Below are 17,148 nucleotides of genomic sequence, written 5' to 3' on the forward strand. Positions count from 1 at the left end.
AGAAAGCTTTTAAAACACTTTCCTGTACCTATAATAACTGTAATGTATTATGCTCCATATCATTCAGTGCCTCTGAATGAAGCTCCAAGCACAGACAATTGCAAAGAAGTTATGGTGCAGGGTTGCATTATATTCACTTGTTAAAGAAAATAAGCTTACAATGTCTACAACTGTAGTAGAAAAAAATCACCAAGGACCAGACTGCCACCATATCACTGCCATTTCAACCCTGCTGAGGTATTATGAAGTGATGTGAAAACATAAATAAGGAAAAATAAGAAGTCCTTTACAACAACAGGCGTGGAAAGACGTGGTGAAGCTCTTACAGCTGTAGATGTATCCTCGCGGAGGATGAAAGTCGAGCAAGTTGAAAAACTTATCCGAGCGGCACAGACAATGGAAGGTGTCATCAGTGACCATCAACAATTAATTATATGTCTTGGCGACGATGACGACAACGATGGTTCTGGCGCTGACTCTAACAATAGTGACAATGGGAAGCTGGGTGCAATTGCGCCACTGTCACCACAAATTGGCATATGGTAAGCTATGAATAACGGTTATTTATTGCATCACTGTCATTATAAAATGAACAGCCAGAAGTTACAATCTTGCTTAGTATTTATTTTGCATACTATGTTTTCAAGATGCAAGTCATCATCAAATGATTATTTCCTGTATTTCTTTGCTCCATTATCAAAAACATGTATTTTGTCAGGCTTAGACCTACATTATTATGTGATTGTTTATTTGCTGTCACTGTGACAGCAACTCAAAAACTAATTCTTACATTGTTATTGCTCAATAAATATTGCTTAAGAGATGGAAAAGAAAACCGTATTATCTGCTATGTCTATTGACACTGCTGCTGCAACAATGCTATTGTAGTATAGCCAACCTAATTTGACATAATGCAAACTGTCAAATACAATGTTTCGACGGCACAGGTATACACTGCAAGAAGTCTAGAACATAAAGACGGTAAAATAATAAACACAAGTGAAAAAGTGAGCAAAGACAAACCCTCATCTGCAGTTGGTTTGAAGTTAGGTGAGCACACAAACACGTGTGTGTGTATTTTTGTGTATGTGTAAGTGGAGGGGTAGACGGAGGATAAAAGAGAAAAGTAGTATAGCGACTGCAGACAGACAGAGGCATCACCTTGTTTCTTACCTGCAAGACTGGTGGTTGCATGGTTTAAAAGTAGCACTTATTGGAAAAGCATAACATATTGTACACAAGTCATCCTCTGAAGCAATTTTTACTTCAGAAATTCTTCGCTGGTAACCTTCCAACATTCGTATCATATACACTACATGACTAATTTCTTCTTCTGTCACAGCCTCAGGATCTGAGAATAAAGAATACAGAAGTTAATTGTACCAAAAGGAAAATTCACTCAAAACCTACAAAATTACAAGAAGACAGAATTAAATAGGCCATATGGATCCTCTAACACACTACTAGTTTCCCTGAATTCTGTAGTTGGGAACTATCCCTTCAACATATCCTTGCACCCTGCCACAGTTCTGAACCTAGCCTCCATTAGCATACATCCCCTTTTTCCCTATTTCTACCTGAGTAGTATTTATTTAGACAGAATTTATTCTGTTATTTTTTCCCTTCAAGTTTATCACTTTTTGGTTTCTTTCCATCTCCGTTTTCACTTTCCTGCTAGTTCCTCTTAGTCCATCTTCACCTCTTACTCTGTCCTTGTGTCATCTTTGGACTAAAGCTGCCACTATACTTACCAGTATACTACCTCTGATCTCCTACTGGTTCTCTAACATCCGTCTCATCCTTTTTGTCTCATACATACATACATCACCTTGTACCACATCAGATGGGTCCATCTCAACCTGGATCTGAGTGACTTACCTTTCATTTCTAAGACTCTCCAACACATCTATCTTTTCTGCCACAGGAAGGGATAAACTTTATCTGATTTTAAAAATATCTATCCACACTACTTGGAATTTTGCCTCCGGCCAACCATTCAGTCTCCTTGTAATTTTGAAAACAGAAGCTAAGCTTTCTTCTTTTGCACATGTTCCACAACACTCACCACAAATGTAACAACTCTGTCAACATCGACATGCTGCACAAAGTGCTCAAGACAAAGTTACACAAATACTAAACCAAGGGCAGCAACAACTTATGACAATGGACATAAAAATGATAATCTTGACAACAAACTTTATTAAGACAGTGGACCACATAGCTTTAAATCACGGAGATCTCGGGGTTACCTGCAGTTAAAGTGAAATATGAAACAAAAGCCTTAACTGCACACTTATGCTTTTTCATCACACATCATGTTTTCATCACACATCAAGTAGTATGTAAAAAAATACTAAACCATGAATTAATGTAAAATTAAAGATAAGAATGGATTTGAAATTACAGAAAATGTCACTTACAATTCCTGAATGAAAATGGTTTAGGATCCAACTTCTGGCGGCTCTTCTCAGCATTACCAAGAACAAAATGTAAGGAACTCATCTGAAAACTTGGCTCTGATAGCAAACATTTTGACACCTTGGGCACAGCTTCTCCTTTATCTAAAACAATTGCAAATCATTTCAATTTGGAAGAAACACTTTGTTAAATTAACAACAATAAGAAGAGAGAATGGACACTATTCACATAAAATTATGGCAAAGATACATTTGCTGCAAAGAAAAAGGAGATAAAAGGTAATGAGAGAGCAAGGAGGCATGTTAGTGTTTAAAGTCCTGTCAACAAAATGGTCATTGTCAGTAAAGTTCAGGCTCAGTGGCAGGATTGTGGCCTTTTTGAAAATGGTCCTAACTACTACTTTACCTTTCTGCCTGCCTAACTAACATGACTGTTACTGGTTTCCTTAAGACAGACTGGACAATGGCTAAGAAGGGAATTAATCACAGCTTATCCAAAGGAACCACCCCATTATCTGCCTGAAGTGAGCTAGAGCTCTTGGGGCTTTGAGAACGCATAGAGATTACTTAACAATTCAACCAATGTAATCAGGGAGAGTCTTCTGATTGAGGAGAAATCACATATGGGGTTCCCCATGGCAGAATCATAGGTCCACTATTGTTTGTAGTATATGTTAATGCCATACAATATACTGTATTTACTCGAATCTAAGCCGCACTTTTTTTCCAGTTTTTGTAATCCAAAAAACCGCCTGCGGCTTAGAATCGAGTGCAAAGTGAGCAGAAGTTCTGAAAAATGTTGGTAGGTGCCGCCACAACTAACTTCTGCCATCGAATATATGTAGCACTACACAGGCATGCTTTGCAGGCACAAAGATAAATACTGGCACCAAAACCTCTGCGTCAGTAAAAAAAAAGGTGGAAGACGAGCTTTTTTCCTCCACCCCGAGTTTCGACCACTGCATTTTTATACATTTTCCAACGAAGTAAATACAAATTCTGTATTGTTCATCTTCGAATGTAGCAGCATTTCAATGTACTACAAAAATCCGACTAACAAGACTGTTTGGGATGTTTGTCAATATGGCCAACTCTACGTTCTGAATTTTTTCCTACATGTGTGAAGAGATGGTTTCTAATAGGAACTTTTATGAATTGTGAATCACATGCAGTATTCTCTTCACCATAAGAATAACACGAATATAAACATTTTGCCCTGTATTCTTTCGTGTTTGCTGCTATCTCATTTAAATCCTGTCTGCCTAATAAACTACGAAACTAGAGTGAGACAACAGCAAATGCGGAAGAATATACATATGTCACGTTTATATTCGTATTATTCTAATGCCTAATAGTGATACAGTCAGAAATGAAGCATGGCGATTGACTAGATTTTTAAATCTAAGATGACTCTAATTTATGTGCAGAATGTAATGTACTAAAGAGGCATCTGCAAAGGTTTTCAAACTGTGAAAAATTTTTGCTAAACTCTCGTTCAGAACATCTTCTATCATACGCAGTCTATTATTTGGTTCTTGTTGATCATATCAAAGGAAGCAGCAGTGTAAGTAACAACAAATAGCAGTATCTTGCCATTCTTTCACTAATGAGATGATTCCTCTCTCTCTCTCTCTCTCTCTCTCTCTCTCTCTCTCTCTCTCTTTTTTTTTTTTTTTTTTTTTTTTTTTTTTTAAGCAGCGGTAGCGTGCACAAAAGCAAGCCATGCCACAAGCAGTGACAGGCCGTAAACAATCATTATCAGAAGCCGGCTGGAGTGGCCAAGTGCTTCTAGGCTCTACAGTCTGGAGCTGCGCGACCGCTATGGTCGCAGCTTCGAATCCTGCCTTGGGCATGGATGTGTGTGATGTCCTTAGGTTAGTTAGGTTTAAGTAGTTCTAAGTTCTAGGGGACTGATGACCTCAGATGTTAAGTCCCATAGTGCTCCGAGCCATTTGAACTCATTAGCAGAATGCGACAAACAACAAACAACACATTACAGTAATGCATTTTCAGCTTCGAGTGACGTAAACACCTATAACAAAGAGAACGGCACTTATCAGATCAAATAAAAATAAGCAAGCAATTCAAACCAGACGAAGCACGTGAAAAAGGAAGGGTACCCATATAAATACGGACGGAGCACCTGGCGCATAGCAATGGCCACCTGGTAAAGCTTAACTGCTAAGCTTACGACTCGAATCAAACTACTGTAGCTGTATCGTCATTCATTCGACCTAAATTGTGTCTCATATTACAATGGACCAACTTTGTTTCGATTTGGTGGTGTGGCCTAAAACTTTTCTCTCCCCTTGAATTTCGAGTCTCAAATTTCTGGTGCGGCTTAGGTTTGGGAAATGTTTGTTTCCTTGATTTAGAGTCTCATTTTTCAGGTGCGGCTTAGATTCGAGTGCGGCTTAGATACGACTAATTATGGTATACAATATACAGTGAGCAGTATTGGTTCTTTTTGTATTGTGAGAACTACAAGAAAAACAGAAATGTGCATCTGGATAGCTGGACTGTAATTTAAATATCACTCCTACTGTTAAGTCCATTGCTCTCACCAGCCTCACTTGCTAAACAAGTAAAGGAAGGATATTACTTCTAACGAAGAGGCAGATAGATAGCATGACTTTTATGTAGCACAGGAGTTTTTCAGTACCACTGAGAAAAATGAGAAAAACATACATCAGATCATATTCCCCTGACTGTTGGTTGGGCTAATATGGGTCCTGCATAGAATTTAATGGCTTCCAAAAGCCCTTAGGCTTTTTGGGGTTTTGAAACTCAATGCCTAAATGTAATCTTTACAGTCAGGTCCTTTTCCTATTGCTTGTATCTCTTCGAATCCATGCTTCCAAGGGGCATTCTCTTTGCTATGTTACCTACTCATTTTAGCTTTTGTTTCTATTTCCCACATGTCTCTTCCTTGTACTGACAAACATAGTCAGAGCTCTAAAGGCTCAAAAGACAATGGTTAAGTCTGTGTATTAGTTCTGTTTAGCACCCCTAGGAGAATAGGTGTGGTACACAATGTCTCCTCAGGAAGAAGCAGTAGCACCAGATATGCATAACTGGCTTTGCCTTTTTGTTCACAAAGTCCAACAGGCTGTAGGCAGTGGAGGCCAAGTTGATGCTGTGTTTCTTGACATCTGAAACACCAGCTTTACACCATCACCTCATAAACAAAACAAAATCACTCTAGGTACATACAAGCATAATGTAACAGTTACCTGTTCAAATATGCCTTCAGTAGCTGTGCCTCATTCGGACCTGGCTGAAAAGTTGGTGGTGGGAACAGTTAACTACTAATAACGTGGTCCACACTGGCTTTGCAGATAAACTGTTGTTTATTCAAATAAATTTTCTCCACTATTCAGTAACTCAGAAACATAAATATTGAATTGTAATGTGTGAAAAGCTAGTGTACAACAACAGCTACCTTAAGTTCTAATTGTTGTAATCTTATAAAAACCGAGCGAGGTGGCGCAGTGGTTAGTCACTGGACTCGCATTCGGGAGGACGACGGTTCAATCCCGCGTCCGGCCATCCTGATTTAGGTTTTCCGTGATTTTCCTAAATCACTCCAGGCAAATGCCGGGATGGTTCCTCTGAAAGGGCACGGCCGACTTCCTTCCCCATCCTTCCCTAATCCGATGAGACCGATGACCACGCTGTCTGGTCTCCTTCCCCAAACAACCAACCAACCAACCTAATCTTATAAAAGATGGAAGCCATTTTTCGTCAGTCTATGGAAGGTTATGAAATGGGCTAGATCTGTGACAAAAATTCTGGACAATGTACCAAAGCAAATGTAGAAAAGTTTTCAAGTTGGTAACTGTAGGGCGATTTATTAAATTTCATGTCTGGGGGTTCACTCCATGATTCAATGACTGTTTTTTAATGACTGCCTGTGAACTTACAACCATTCTCATCGACAGTGTTTAACTGCAATAATAACTAATGCAAACTGTGACAATAGTATGACTTGAACTGTATTATTTCTAAATGACAGTTACTGTGTACATCGTTTACATTTCAATTTGACTGTTAGATATGAAAGACAGTGTTTTAAGACTATTACAATGTGACAGTGTTAATTATTTGTTTGCTACATGTGAACTATTGTGCAATTTCAGTGTTAGGTTACTGCAGTGGCACAATCACATAGAACATCAAATGAGTGTATCATGTGGGTAACCATGTATCTGTACATAATTTATATAGATGAGACTGGATCTGACCATAAGCAGTTAATCAGCCAACATCCAAATGCAATGAAAGTGTGCAAAGCACAAATCCAGTTTGGACCACATTATTAGTAGTAAACTGTCCCCATCACCAACTTTTCAGCCAGGCTCGATGGAGGCACAACTACCAAAGGTATACTTGTACAGGTAATGGTTATATTAAACAAGGACTGAAGTCTTCTAAGGAAAGGGAGCTCAATACTTCTTTCTAAACATGAGACACATTGCTGTAAGTGAAAGCAGAACTGGTGGTATATTAAGAGTGTATTAATTAGTTATCAGGGACATCAAAAAGTCTGGAAAGTTTTGTCAGGTCACAATAAAACAGAGAGAATTCTGTCATTCCAATAAAATAAATATCTAGTCTCCAGATAGAACCATGTTACTATTGTATTTTAAACATTACTCATCAAACTAACCCAACAAACTTTTACCACATATGTCATAACTATGATGCTAATCCATACTTTAGCTCAGAATGTGTCAAACTGCACTGGTGGGAAAAAAAAGACAACACCAAAAAGTAACTAATGTAGGGCAATGAAATTTTGAGAACACATTTGTCTAGGTAGCCTATTTAGGTGATTAACATTGCAAGATCACAGGTTAATGTTTGTGGGTACATTGATAACCAGTGAAAACACCAGAATGTAGAATGCAAGCATGCAAATGTGCATAAATCGTGTTGTACAGGTGCTGGATGTCAGTTGCAATTGGTCAGTCAATACAGAGAAGGGTAAAGCTGTTCATGGATGGTGCTGGAGTTGTCGTCCGATGATGTCCCATACGTGCTCGATTGGAGACAAATCTGATGATCCAGCAGGCCTAGGCAACATGTCGACAAATGGCTCTAAGCACTATGGGACTTAACATCTGAGGTCATCAGTCCCCTAGACTTAGAACTACTTAAAACTAACTAACCTAAGGACATCACACACATCCATGCCCTATGCAGCATCAAACCTGCAACTGTAGCAGCCGCGTGGTTCCGGACTGAAGTGCCTAGAACCGCTTGACCACAACGGCTGGCTCAACATGTTGACACTCTGCATAGCATGTTGAATTACACCCAGTATGTGGGTGAGTGTTATACTGTTGGAAAAAAAGTCCTGGAATGCTCCTCAAGAATGACAGCACAAAACGTCGAATCAGCAGACTGATGTACAGTTTTGCAGTTGGGGTGCATGGGTAACAATAAGAGCACTCCTGCTGTCATACGAAATTGCCCCCCAGACCAGAACTCAGATGTAGGTCCACTGTGTATAGGATGATGCACAGAGGTTGGGTGCAGGTCCTCAACTGACCTAATTCAAACCAACACATGACTATCACTAGCACCAAAGCAGAAAAACTTTTCATCAGAAAACACAACAGACCTATACTCCACCCTAATGAGCTCTCATTTGACAACACTGAAGTCCCAAATGGAGGTGGTTTGGGGCCCGTGGAATGCACACTACAGGGCATCTGGTTCAGAGGCGTCCTGTAGTGTTTAACAGTTTGTTGTGACTCTGTAGTGCCAACTGCTGCTCAAATTGCTGCTGCAAATGTGATACGATGCACCAGAACCATATGTCGAACATGATGGTTTTCCCTCTCAGTAGTGCCATGTGGCCATCTGGGGCCAATGTGATACGATGCACCAGAACCATACATTGAGCATGATGTTTTCCCTTTCAGTAGTGCCATGTGGCCATCTGGGGCCCGATCATCTTGCGACCACACATTCTTGTGACCACCGCTGCCAGCATCCATGAACTGTGGCTACATTCCCGCCAAGTCTTTCCACAAAAATGCAGAAAAAACATCCAGCCTCTCGTAGCCTTATTAACGTCATTCAAACTCAGTGAGGTGGTGATAATGGAATCTTTGTCACCTCAAAGTCATCCTTGACTAACATCAACTTCCCACGTCCAAACTAACGCTCATGATCGTCAAAGCGTGTATTTAAAGCAAACCTGATTTGCATCCTGATAGTGGCTCTAGTAGTGCTGCTCTTATGCAACTGGCACATAATGTAAAGAGGCATCATCTTTCAGATGTCGAAACATACCTACCAACTTTTGTTTACGTCCCACAACTCCTCCTTGATGTTGCAACTTTTTTCCTGCCAGTGTATTTAGCTATAAAATTTAGCATTTCAGCAGCATCAATCTATTACTGATTGATTACCACCATCAAAATCTCAACAGCGTGGTATGTATTGTGACATCCAATTGCAATTTTTTTGTGCACATTTTTGTGACTTCTACTTCCTATAAACAACTTGTTTATGAAGCTCCTCTGTTTTTAATTGTGCATGATTTAATACTTGCCACTGAAATTGACCATGTCTGCTTCAAGAAGGGCCAACAATATACCAATGACTGCTGCCAAAATGGGAAAATGGTCAATAGTCTCTAGGTCAGGTATTTCCAGAATGACCACATGCTGGAAGCAGCCAGCTGGAGAGCTGATTCTGTTCAATACCTGGCACAGCAGCTGAAAGAAACAAAAGACGATAAACAATTCATGGAATATCTGTTGTTCAGTGTTTATTTTACTCAACAACACATGTTCTAACCTGACACAGCCTTGATAACAGTGATTCTGAAGATTCGCTCTCTGGATTACTAAATATCTCTCTCGCTACAGATGCAACCATTTCAAGCACCCTGAGAAGTGACAAAGCTAAATCAAAATGTGTTGCACATATCTTCAACTGCCTAGATTCAATATATACTCTCTGTGGACGGTTTGAAAGGTTCTGTATCTGAAAAAAATACACAAAGACGTAATAGCTGCTTGCATATGAATACTTGATGAATAGTAATGATAACTCTTAACACATTAGACGGACTTACCTCCTGAAGCATACCTATGAATTCTGAAAATACCCAGTTCAGCTGATTTAAGAGAGAATTGAGGAATGCTATAGAAGTTTGTTCTTCCGATAGCATGACATTCCGTAGACATCTCTGAAACACCACGGATGGGCATGGTTCTGTAACACATTGAAACATATAGTTACAGAGAGTGAGCGAATTTTACAAGGTACATAGAAAGGTTCAAAACATTTTTAATGAATGCATCTCATTCATGTGCAGAAAAGTAAGGCTGTATTGCTCAACGGCCAATAAACTACTTTCTTTCAGAACTGGCTGCTTCTTCTCCCCACAAATCATTCTCATTCCACATGAACACATCGCTGGGACATTTCAAGTACTTAACATGAGCACAAACTGTGCTCCTCAGTTGGGACAAAATAACATGCCTATAGGAGTAAGTTAATACCTCATAGTTGCAGCTACCTCAACCAATCTACATCTACATCTACATGTACATGATTACTCTGCAATTCACATTTAAGTGCACAATCATACTATCTCTCAACCATTCCAGTCCCGAACAGCGTGCGGGAAAAACGAACACCTAAACCTTTCTGTTCGAGCTCTGATTTCTCTTATTTTATTTTGATGATCGTTCCTACCTATGTATGTTGGGCTCAACAAAACGTTTTTGCATTCGGAAGAGAAAGTTGGTGACTGAAATTTCGTAAATAGATCTCGCCGCGATGAAAAACGTCTTTGCTTTAACGACTTCCATCCCAACTCGCGTATCATATCTGCCACACTCTCTCACCTATTACGTGATAATACAAAACGAGCTGCCCTTTTTTGCACCCTTTCGATGTCCTCCGTCAATCCCACCTGGTAAGGATCCCACACCGCGCAGCAATATTCTAACAGAGGACGAACGAGTGTAGTGTAAGCTGTCTCTTTAGTGGACTTGTTGCATCTTCTAAGTGTCCTGCCAATGAAATGCAACCTTTGGCTCACCTTCCCCACAATATTATCTATGTGGTCTTTCCAACTGAAGTTGTTCATAATTTTTACACCCAGGTACTTAGTTGAATTGACAGCCTTGAGAATTATACTAGTTATTGAGTAATCGAATTCCAACAGATTTCTTTTGGAACTCATGTGGATCACCTCACACTTTTCGTTATTTAGCGTCAACTGCCACCTGCCACACTATACAGCAATCTTTTCTAAATCGCTTTGCAACTGATACTGGTTTTCGGATGACCTTACTAGACGGTAAATTACAGCATCATCTGCAAACAACCTAAGAGAACTGCTCAGATTGTCACCCAGGTCATTTATATAGATCAGGAACAGCAGAGGTCCCAGGACGCTTCCATGGGGAACACCTGATATCACTTCAGTTTTACTCGATGATTTGCCGTTTATTACTATGAACTGCGACCTTCCTGACACGAAATCACGAATCCAGTCGCACAAGTGAGACGATACCCCATAGGCCCGCAGCTTGATTAGAAGTCGCTTGTGAGGAATGGTGTCAAAAGCTTTCCGGAAATCTAGAAATACGGTATCAACTTGAGATCCCCTGTCGATAGCGGCCATTACTTCGTGCGAATAAAGAGCTAGCTGTGTTGCACAAGAACGACGATTTCTGAAACCATGCTGATTACGTATCAATAGATCGTTCCCTTCGAGGTGATTCATAATGTTTGAATACAGTATATGCTCCAGAACCCTGCTGCAAACTAACGTCAATGATATAGGTCTGTAGTTCGATGGATTACTCCTACTACCCTTCTTAAACACTGGTGCGACCTGTGCAATTTTCCAATCTGTAGGTACAGATCTATCAGTGAGCGAGTGGTTGTATATGATTACTAAGTAGGGAGCTATTGTACCAGCGTAATCTGAAAGGAACCTAATCGGTATACAATCTGTACAATAATGTAAATGTCTCTATAGCAGTGTCTCAGAGTTGTCACAGCTCTCTAGATGGCTACTGTCTGTGCGTGCAGCTGTTAGTGGCTTGTAGCTAAAATCTCGCAACAGCATTGCGAGCTGTCAGGGGTCTTCTTATGCTGTCTTGAGTATAATGGGCATGATAAATTTTAGAACGGTGTGAAGAATTTTTCCTGCAGAAAGCAGTACTAGCTTTGTTGGTAGTCTAAGAAATGAATCCTGGTTAAAAGTGCTTTCACTACCAAGTACTAACAATGCTTATAATGCTTTCTATTCAAAATACACAGCAAATTTTGAAACATGTTTTCCTAAGAAACTGGCTAGAGTCCATTCATGACAAATCATCAAATCTAGTTCCTGGATTACATCAGACATTAGGATTTCGTGTAGGAAATTACAAATGGTTCAGATCTCACATGACAAGAACCACAGTGTACAGAACACATTAAGACTTATAAGAAAATATACCAACAGGTAAATGCAAAGGCAAAGATACTTAGAAATTAAAAAAATAATAAGAATGTCATGCAACAAATCAAAATCTGTATGGATTGTAAAAAGCAAAACAGGGAAGGTACAGGATGAGAAGGAAATTACACTTACAAATGCTGATGACATCAATATTGGGAAAAAAAAGGACCGGCCAAACTACATAAGTGATTGCTTTAAACATGCTTCCCAAACACTTAGCTTAAATTTCACAAAGAACAATAAACTTAGGTGTCATATAACTGCGTATAACATGACATTAGTTCCAACTAATGAACATGAAGTAGTACATGTGATTAAATCCCTCAAATGCTGGCAGATGGACATGATATACCAGTGTCACTTACAATTCGTAATGCTACACAAATTGCAAAGCCCTTGGCTCACATTATTAATTTATCATTCACTGAGAAAGTGTCCCCCACAGATAAGAATACGAAATGTGATACCTTTATTCAAGAATGCCAACAGTAATAAAGTGGAAAACTATTGACCTATTTCATTCCTCTCAGCATTCTCTAAAATAACTGAGAGATTAATGAAACAATGAATAACCAAGAACTTAAACGACCACAGTTGACGGAATAATAATCAGCATGGCTTTCAAACTGATAGGGTACAGAAACAGCAATAATGGATTACCTTGGTGAAGTAGTTTGAAACTTGGATAGCGACAACAGTGTTGTAGGAGCCAATTTAGATTTTTCTAAAGCTTTAGACACTGTTAGTCACGAAATGTCTTTAGATAAGTTGGAGGCAAGATAGCGGAATAGAAAACAAATGGTTTCAGAATCATATTTGCAAAACAGATCAGGTTGTGGAGCTCACATGAGCTCATTCTAATCATGAAATCAGATTAGTATCCGATGCAAAAAAATAAAAAAATGTGTACTCCACGGTAGTGTGTTAGGTCCCCTCCTGTTCCTTATTTATATAAATAACACACAAACCTCAGAAACTGCAGCCAAGATCATGTCTTTTTGAGATGATACTACGTAATAGTGGGTGATGCTAAGGAATCTCTGTCTACAACAACTGATCAAGAATTCATGTCCTTGCAGGTTCAGTTGGAACAAGCTGACATCGATAAGTTCCTTAATATGAAGAAAACAAATTATATTCAATTTGGAAAGATGGATCAAACTCAAGATCTCCAACTGCTACTAGGCAGAAATGAATTAGAAAGATTACGATGCACAAAACTTTTAGGATCAAGCCTATAACCGCAAAGACCATGTAACTAAGCTCTCCCAGAGACTTAGTTCCACATATTTTGCTCTGAGAATTAATTCTAAAGTTTGCTTCTGACTCCAGAGATAGTGTTAGTATGGCTTATTTTAACTGCTTCCAGTCCCTTTTGGCTTATCAGGGTGTATACGTGGACAAGGAAAAAAAATTCCCGGATTTTTCCCGGATTTCCCGGTTGAAAATACACTTTCTCCCGGATGAAAATACACTTTTTCCGTGTTAAATGACAGTATACTTTTCCTCGGCACTGTAAAACTTATCAATCATTGGAATGTTTATGGTTTCCTAAACAGACGTAGAATTTACCGGCACTTTAGAAAATGAAACCCAGGGGAAAAAAAACACGTTTTGGAAAGATCTTTGATGTGCAGCAACATGTACGCTGCATTTCTTCGTTTTATGGAGGTATAAATTCGAATTCCACCAAACACTGCATGTTACTTTCCAAAGCAATGAAATCGAGATTGCGACGCGCTTTTGTAAGCCAGTCACAGCTCATGTCACATGATCTCGACAGCTGATGACAGTACAAGACACGTAGTGTAGTCAACCAATAGCAAGATCACTCTTAAGTAGCGCAAACACACAAAAAGAAAAGTTAATGGTTTAAATTAGTACACACAGTTTTGATAGAAGAAAAACAAGGCTTTCACAAATAATATTGGTCTCTAAGATTAATAAGCTGCAAGAGAAGCTAAGCTTCCACACATAATGTGTTACACTTTAAGATACATGACACAAATGTGCCAGTAAAATTTTTAATAACGACGTAAATGTCTGATCTTCTGAGCTCTAAATTATTCTAGATGGTCGTCCTCAAGGAGTTAAATTTTACACGAGAGTCAAACGCTCTGTGGTTTAAGAAATTCATCGTACATTCTCGCACATAGTTCATCTTGCATAAAGGGAAATTTACTTTGAAAGTAACACTTTTCAAACCATCATTCGCAATATTTTCCTGTGACCTGTTAGAAACTGGTTCGTTTCAGCAGTTGCCAGAGAGTGCCAGGTAACAGGCGTCACCGCGCCAGTGCAGCTACGATGACGCAGGAAGCCCGTATGTTCGTACGTGCGATCTTGCATTATGTCATAAAAGAAACAAGACATCAAAGGATACTTCAGGAGCATCGTAATTTCGTGAACTATACTAAAATGCGTAATTTGGCTTAAAGTGCACAATCGTATGTCCAGATTCGGATGTAAATTTTCTAGAGTACCAGTACTGTATTAGCTCATGTTTGGTTCATTATTATGGCATAATGCCATACGAGCTAGAAGATGGAAAACGTGCACTTGAAATGCAGCGAATAGTTGAAACTAGCCAACAGCGTGAGATTAAACACTTCGTTTAAAATAAACTGACTTCTGAGTGCAAAATATTAATAAAAGCCCAATCTCTTTAGCAAACTGACAAAAATAACTTCATTGTTCTGCAAGGTGATTGATGCTTGATTGTCAGAAAGTTGGAAATGAAACCTGGAACTAACAACATATTTCAGCCTTCCGTCATTATGTGAACGTATTTTAATTAATTTGGTAGCTCTCGGCCACAGAAATCCATTTTGTTTTCATTTAATGTGAGAGCAATAAACGAAGAGGAAACAGCAAAATCACTAAACATAAACACAGATCACGTGGAGACTACCCACCTCCCCACTACAGCTCAGACTGCTCTGTGCATCAGCCCTGGATCTACGATATTTCCGAACCGGAGCAATTTAGATAGTGGCGCTCAGCCACACATCCGTAGCCAGAAGCGGGAGAAGGTATTACCCATAGGCGACTCAACTGCGCATGTGCAAGAGCCTGCCCGCAACTGCTCAAATGAATCAAATGTAAACAGCTGGCATGCCACACTCATCGGAGGCAATTTGTTGTTAGAAAGCACTGCATATTCTTCCTAAAGCCTTTGACAAACTTTGGTTGGCAGACGCTTGTATGAGCACTGTGTTTTGTTGCATATGGCGCAATTCCTTTGCCGCTTAAGTTTTATTTTAGTTTTTCTTGCTCCTGTTAATGTTTTGTTGCTGCAATATTATCCCGCAGACGTGGAATACAGTAATATCCTTTGTTGGGGTATTGGTTCTTACTAGTCAAAATAACAAAAATTTAACTGGTAACTAAAGCAAGTAAAAGTTCCCGGAATTCCAAAAAATCCCCGGGTTTTTCCCGGTTTTCTCCCGGATGAAAAAATTCCCGGGTTTTTCCCGGATCTCCCGGGTCGTATATACCCTGCTTATGGAATAATTTTCTGGCATAAAATTAACAGTCCATTAAATAAAACTTTTTACATTACAGAAAATGGCTATTCCAATTTTGTCAGACAGCTCTCCTTATTGTACCCTTCCTGTATACACACAAATGTGTGTTGATGGCAAGTGCAAGACTTTGTGATTTGCAAACCAACTCTGAGTACCACAGTTATAATATTAGTAACTGGGGGTCCCTCCATACAGAATAAGTTAGAACAGCTGACGGTATTATGAAAAGAGTAGATTGCTACTCACCATATAGGAGATGTCAAGTCCCAGACAGGCACAACAAAAAGACTGCTAAATATGTGAGCATTTTGCCAAAAGAGGCCTTCTTCTGAAGAAGGCAACACACACACATTAATGCGAGCACAACTCACATTTACATGACCACTGTCTCTGAAACATGTGTATTGTCTACTTTACTTGAAGGCCTTTTGGCCAAAAGCTCACATATTTAGCACTCTTTTTGTTGTGCCTGTCTGCAACTCAACATCTCCTCTATATGGTGAATTTTTCAAAATATTGTCAACATTCCATCGTAAATTTTCTGTTGTTTAAGTTACAACAACTTGTACTCAGGCATGTGAGCCACTGGGGTGTTGTTCTTTACAATCCACTGTCAACTTACATAAAGAGAACTTACATAAATAGGTTGACTTTTAGGGTAGAGTTAAAATCATTTCTTGTTGAGAACCATTTGTAAAATGTAAGTGAACATGTAAGCTTACAGGAATACTAGGCTCCCATTCATTCAAGTTCTTTTGATTTTAGTAACTGATGTACCATCTATGTTGTGTTTTTCTTTGCAAAAGAATGTTCCTGGTGTTGGTTTTCTGCTTGTGCAATGTGATACACCTCCTCTGTGAAGGAATCTGGCGCTAGATTATAGTTTTGATGGACAGTGTCAAGCAGGCTTTCATGTGTTCATGTGTTATACTTTTCAGTACTATTCTATCATGTGTGTGTGTGTGTGTGTGTGTGTGTTTTTCCAGAGGTGTTCTGTGACACTGTTTCATGTTTTAGTTATATAACTGGTTTACTTCTTGTGCATGCTGTAATTACAATGTAGACTATGTGTTTGTGATTTCCTTCCAATCATAAAGAGTGAGATGGCTATGTCAGTCTTAATGCACTGAACTTGCATTTGGGAGGAGCAGGTTCTATTCCCTGGCCTGCCATCCTGACTTTGTTTTTCCATGTTTATCCCTAGTCACTAAGGTGAACACTGGGATGGTTCCTTTAGTAGCCCACAGTCGGCTTCCTGCCCCATCCTTGCCTAATCCTACCATACTTTTTTAATGTTTTATATATGTTTATAAAACTTCTGTAATGTCCCCCTGACATTTTCAATGCTGTTGTATTGAATGATGAATAAATAAATAATTAAAAAATGAAATAAATAAATGAAAAGAAGAGAAGGATCTGAGGTCCACTATCAGCAAAGATGAAACCAGAGTTATAGTATAGTACTTTGTCAGAAGAAGAAGAAGCAGTAGAATGATGATGTATCAAGAAATCTTCTTTGAAGGACATGAAAATATTGCATCAACAAACCATGATCATTCTAATGATTTCTGATTAATGTGAATAACTTATCTTGTAGCTATGAAATACATTTACCAGAACTGTCAGGCTCACTTCTGAAAAATTCCAGCAAACTCCATACTGTCATGGCCCCTAGCAACTGTTTTCACTTCACAAAATTGGACCAGATCCTGATGGAAGC

The 17,148-nt window shown here is 39.1% G+C and overlaps 1 protein-coding gene across 3 annotated transcripts in view; it reads right to left on the minus strand.

Annotated features, from left to right (window-relative positions):
- LOC126094933 (E3 ubiquitin-protein ligase RNF123-like) overlaps positions 1–17,148 on the minus strand; it is a 203,476-nt gene that overhangs the window by 2,671 nt on the left and 183,657 nt on the right. For all 3 annotated transcript variants that reach the window (XM_049909600.1, XM_049909583.1, XM_049909591.1), the window contains exons 16-20: positions 9,511–9,650; positions 9,231–9,419; positions 8,983–9,148; positions 2,421–2,561; positions 1,174–1,351 (exon numbers count right to left, since the gene is read on the minus strand). In XM_049909600.1, the coding sequence (XP_049765557.1) occupies positions 1,174–1,351; positions 2,421–2,561; positions 8,983–9,148; positions 9,231–9,419; positions 9,511–9,650 (814 nt within the window). The remainder of the gene's footprint in view (positions 1–1,173; positions 1,352–2,420; positions 2,562–8,982; positions 9,149–9,230; positions 9,420–9,510; positions 9,651–17,148) is intronic.

This window comes from Schistocerca cancellata, chromosome 1, assembly GCF_023864275.1.
Source record: "Schistocerca cancellata isolate TAMUIC-IGC-003103 chromosome 1, iqSchCanc2.1, whole genome shotgun sequence".
NCBI classification, from domain to species: domain Eukaryota; kingdom Metazoa; phylum Arthropoda; class Insecta; order Orthoptera; family Acrididae; genus Schistocerca; species Schistocerca cancellata.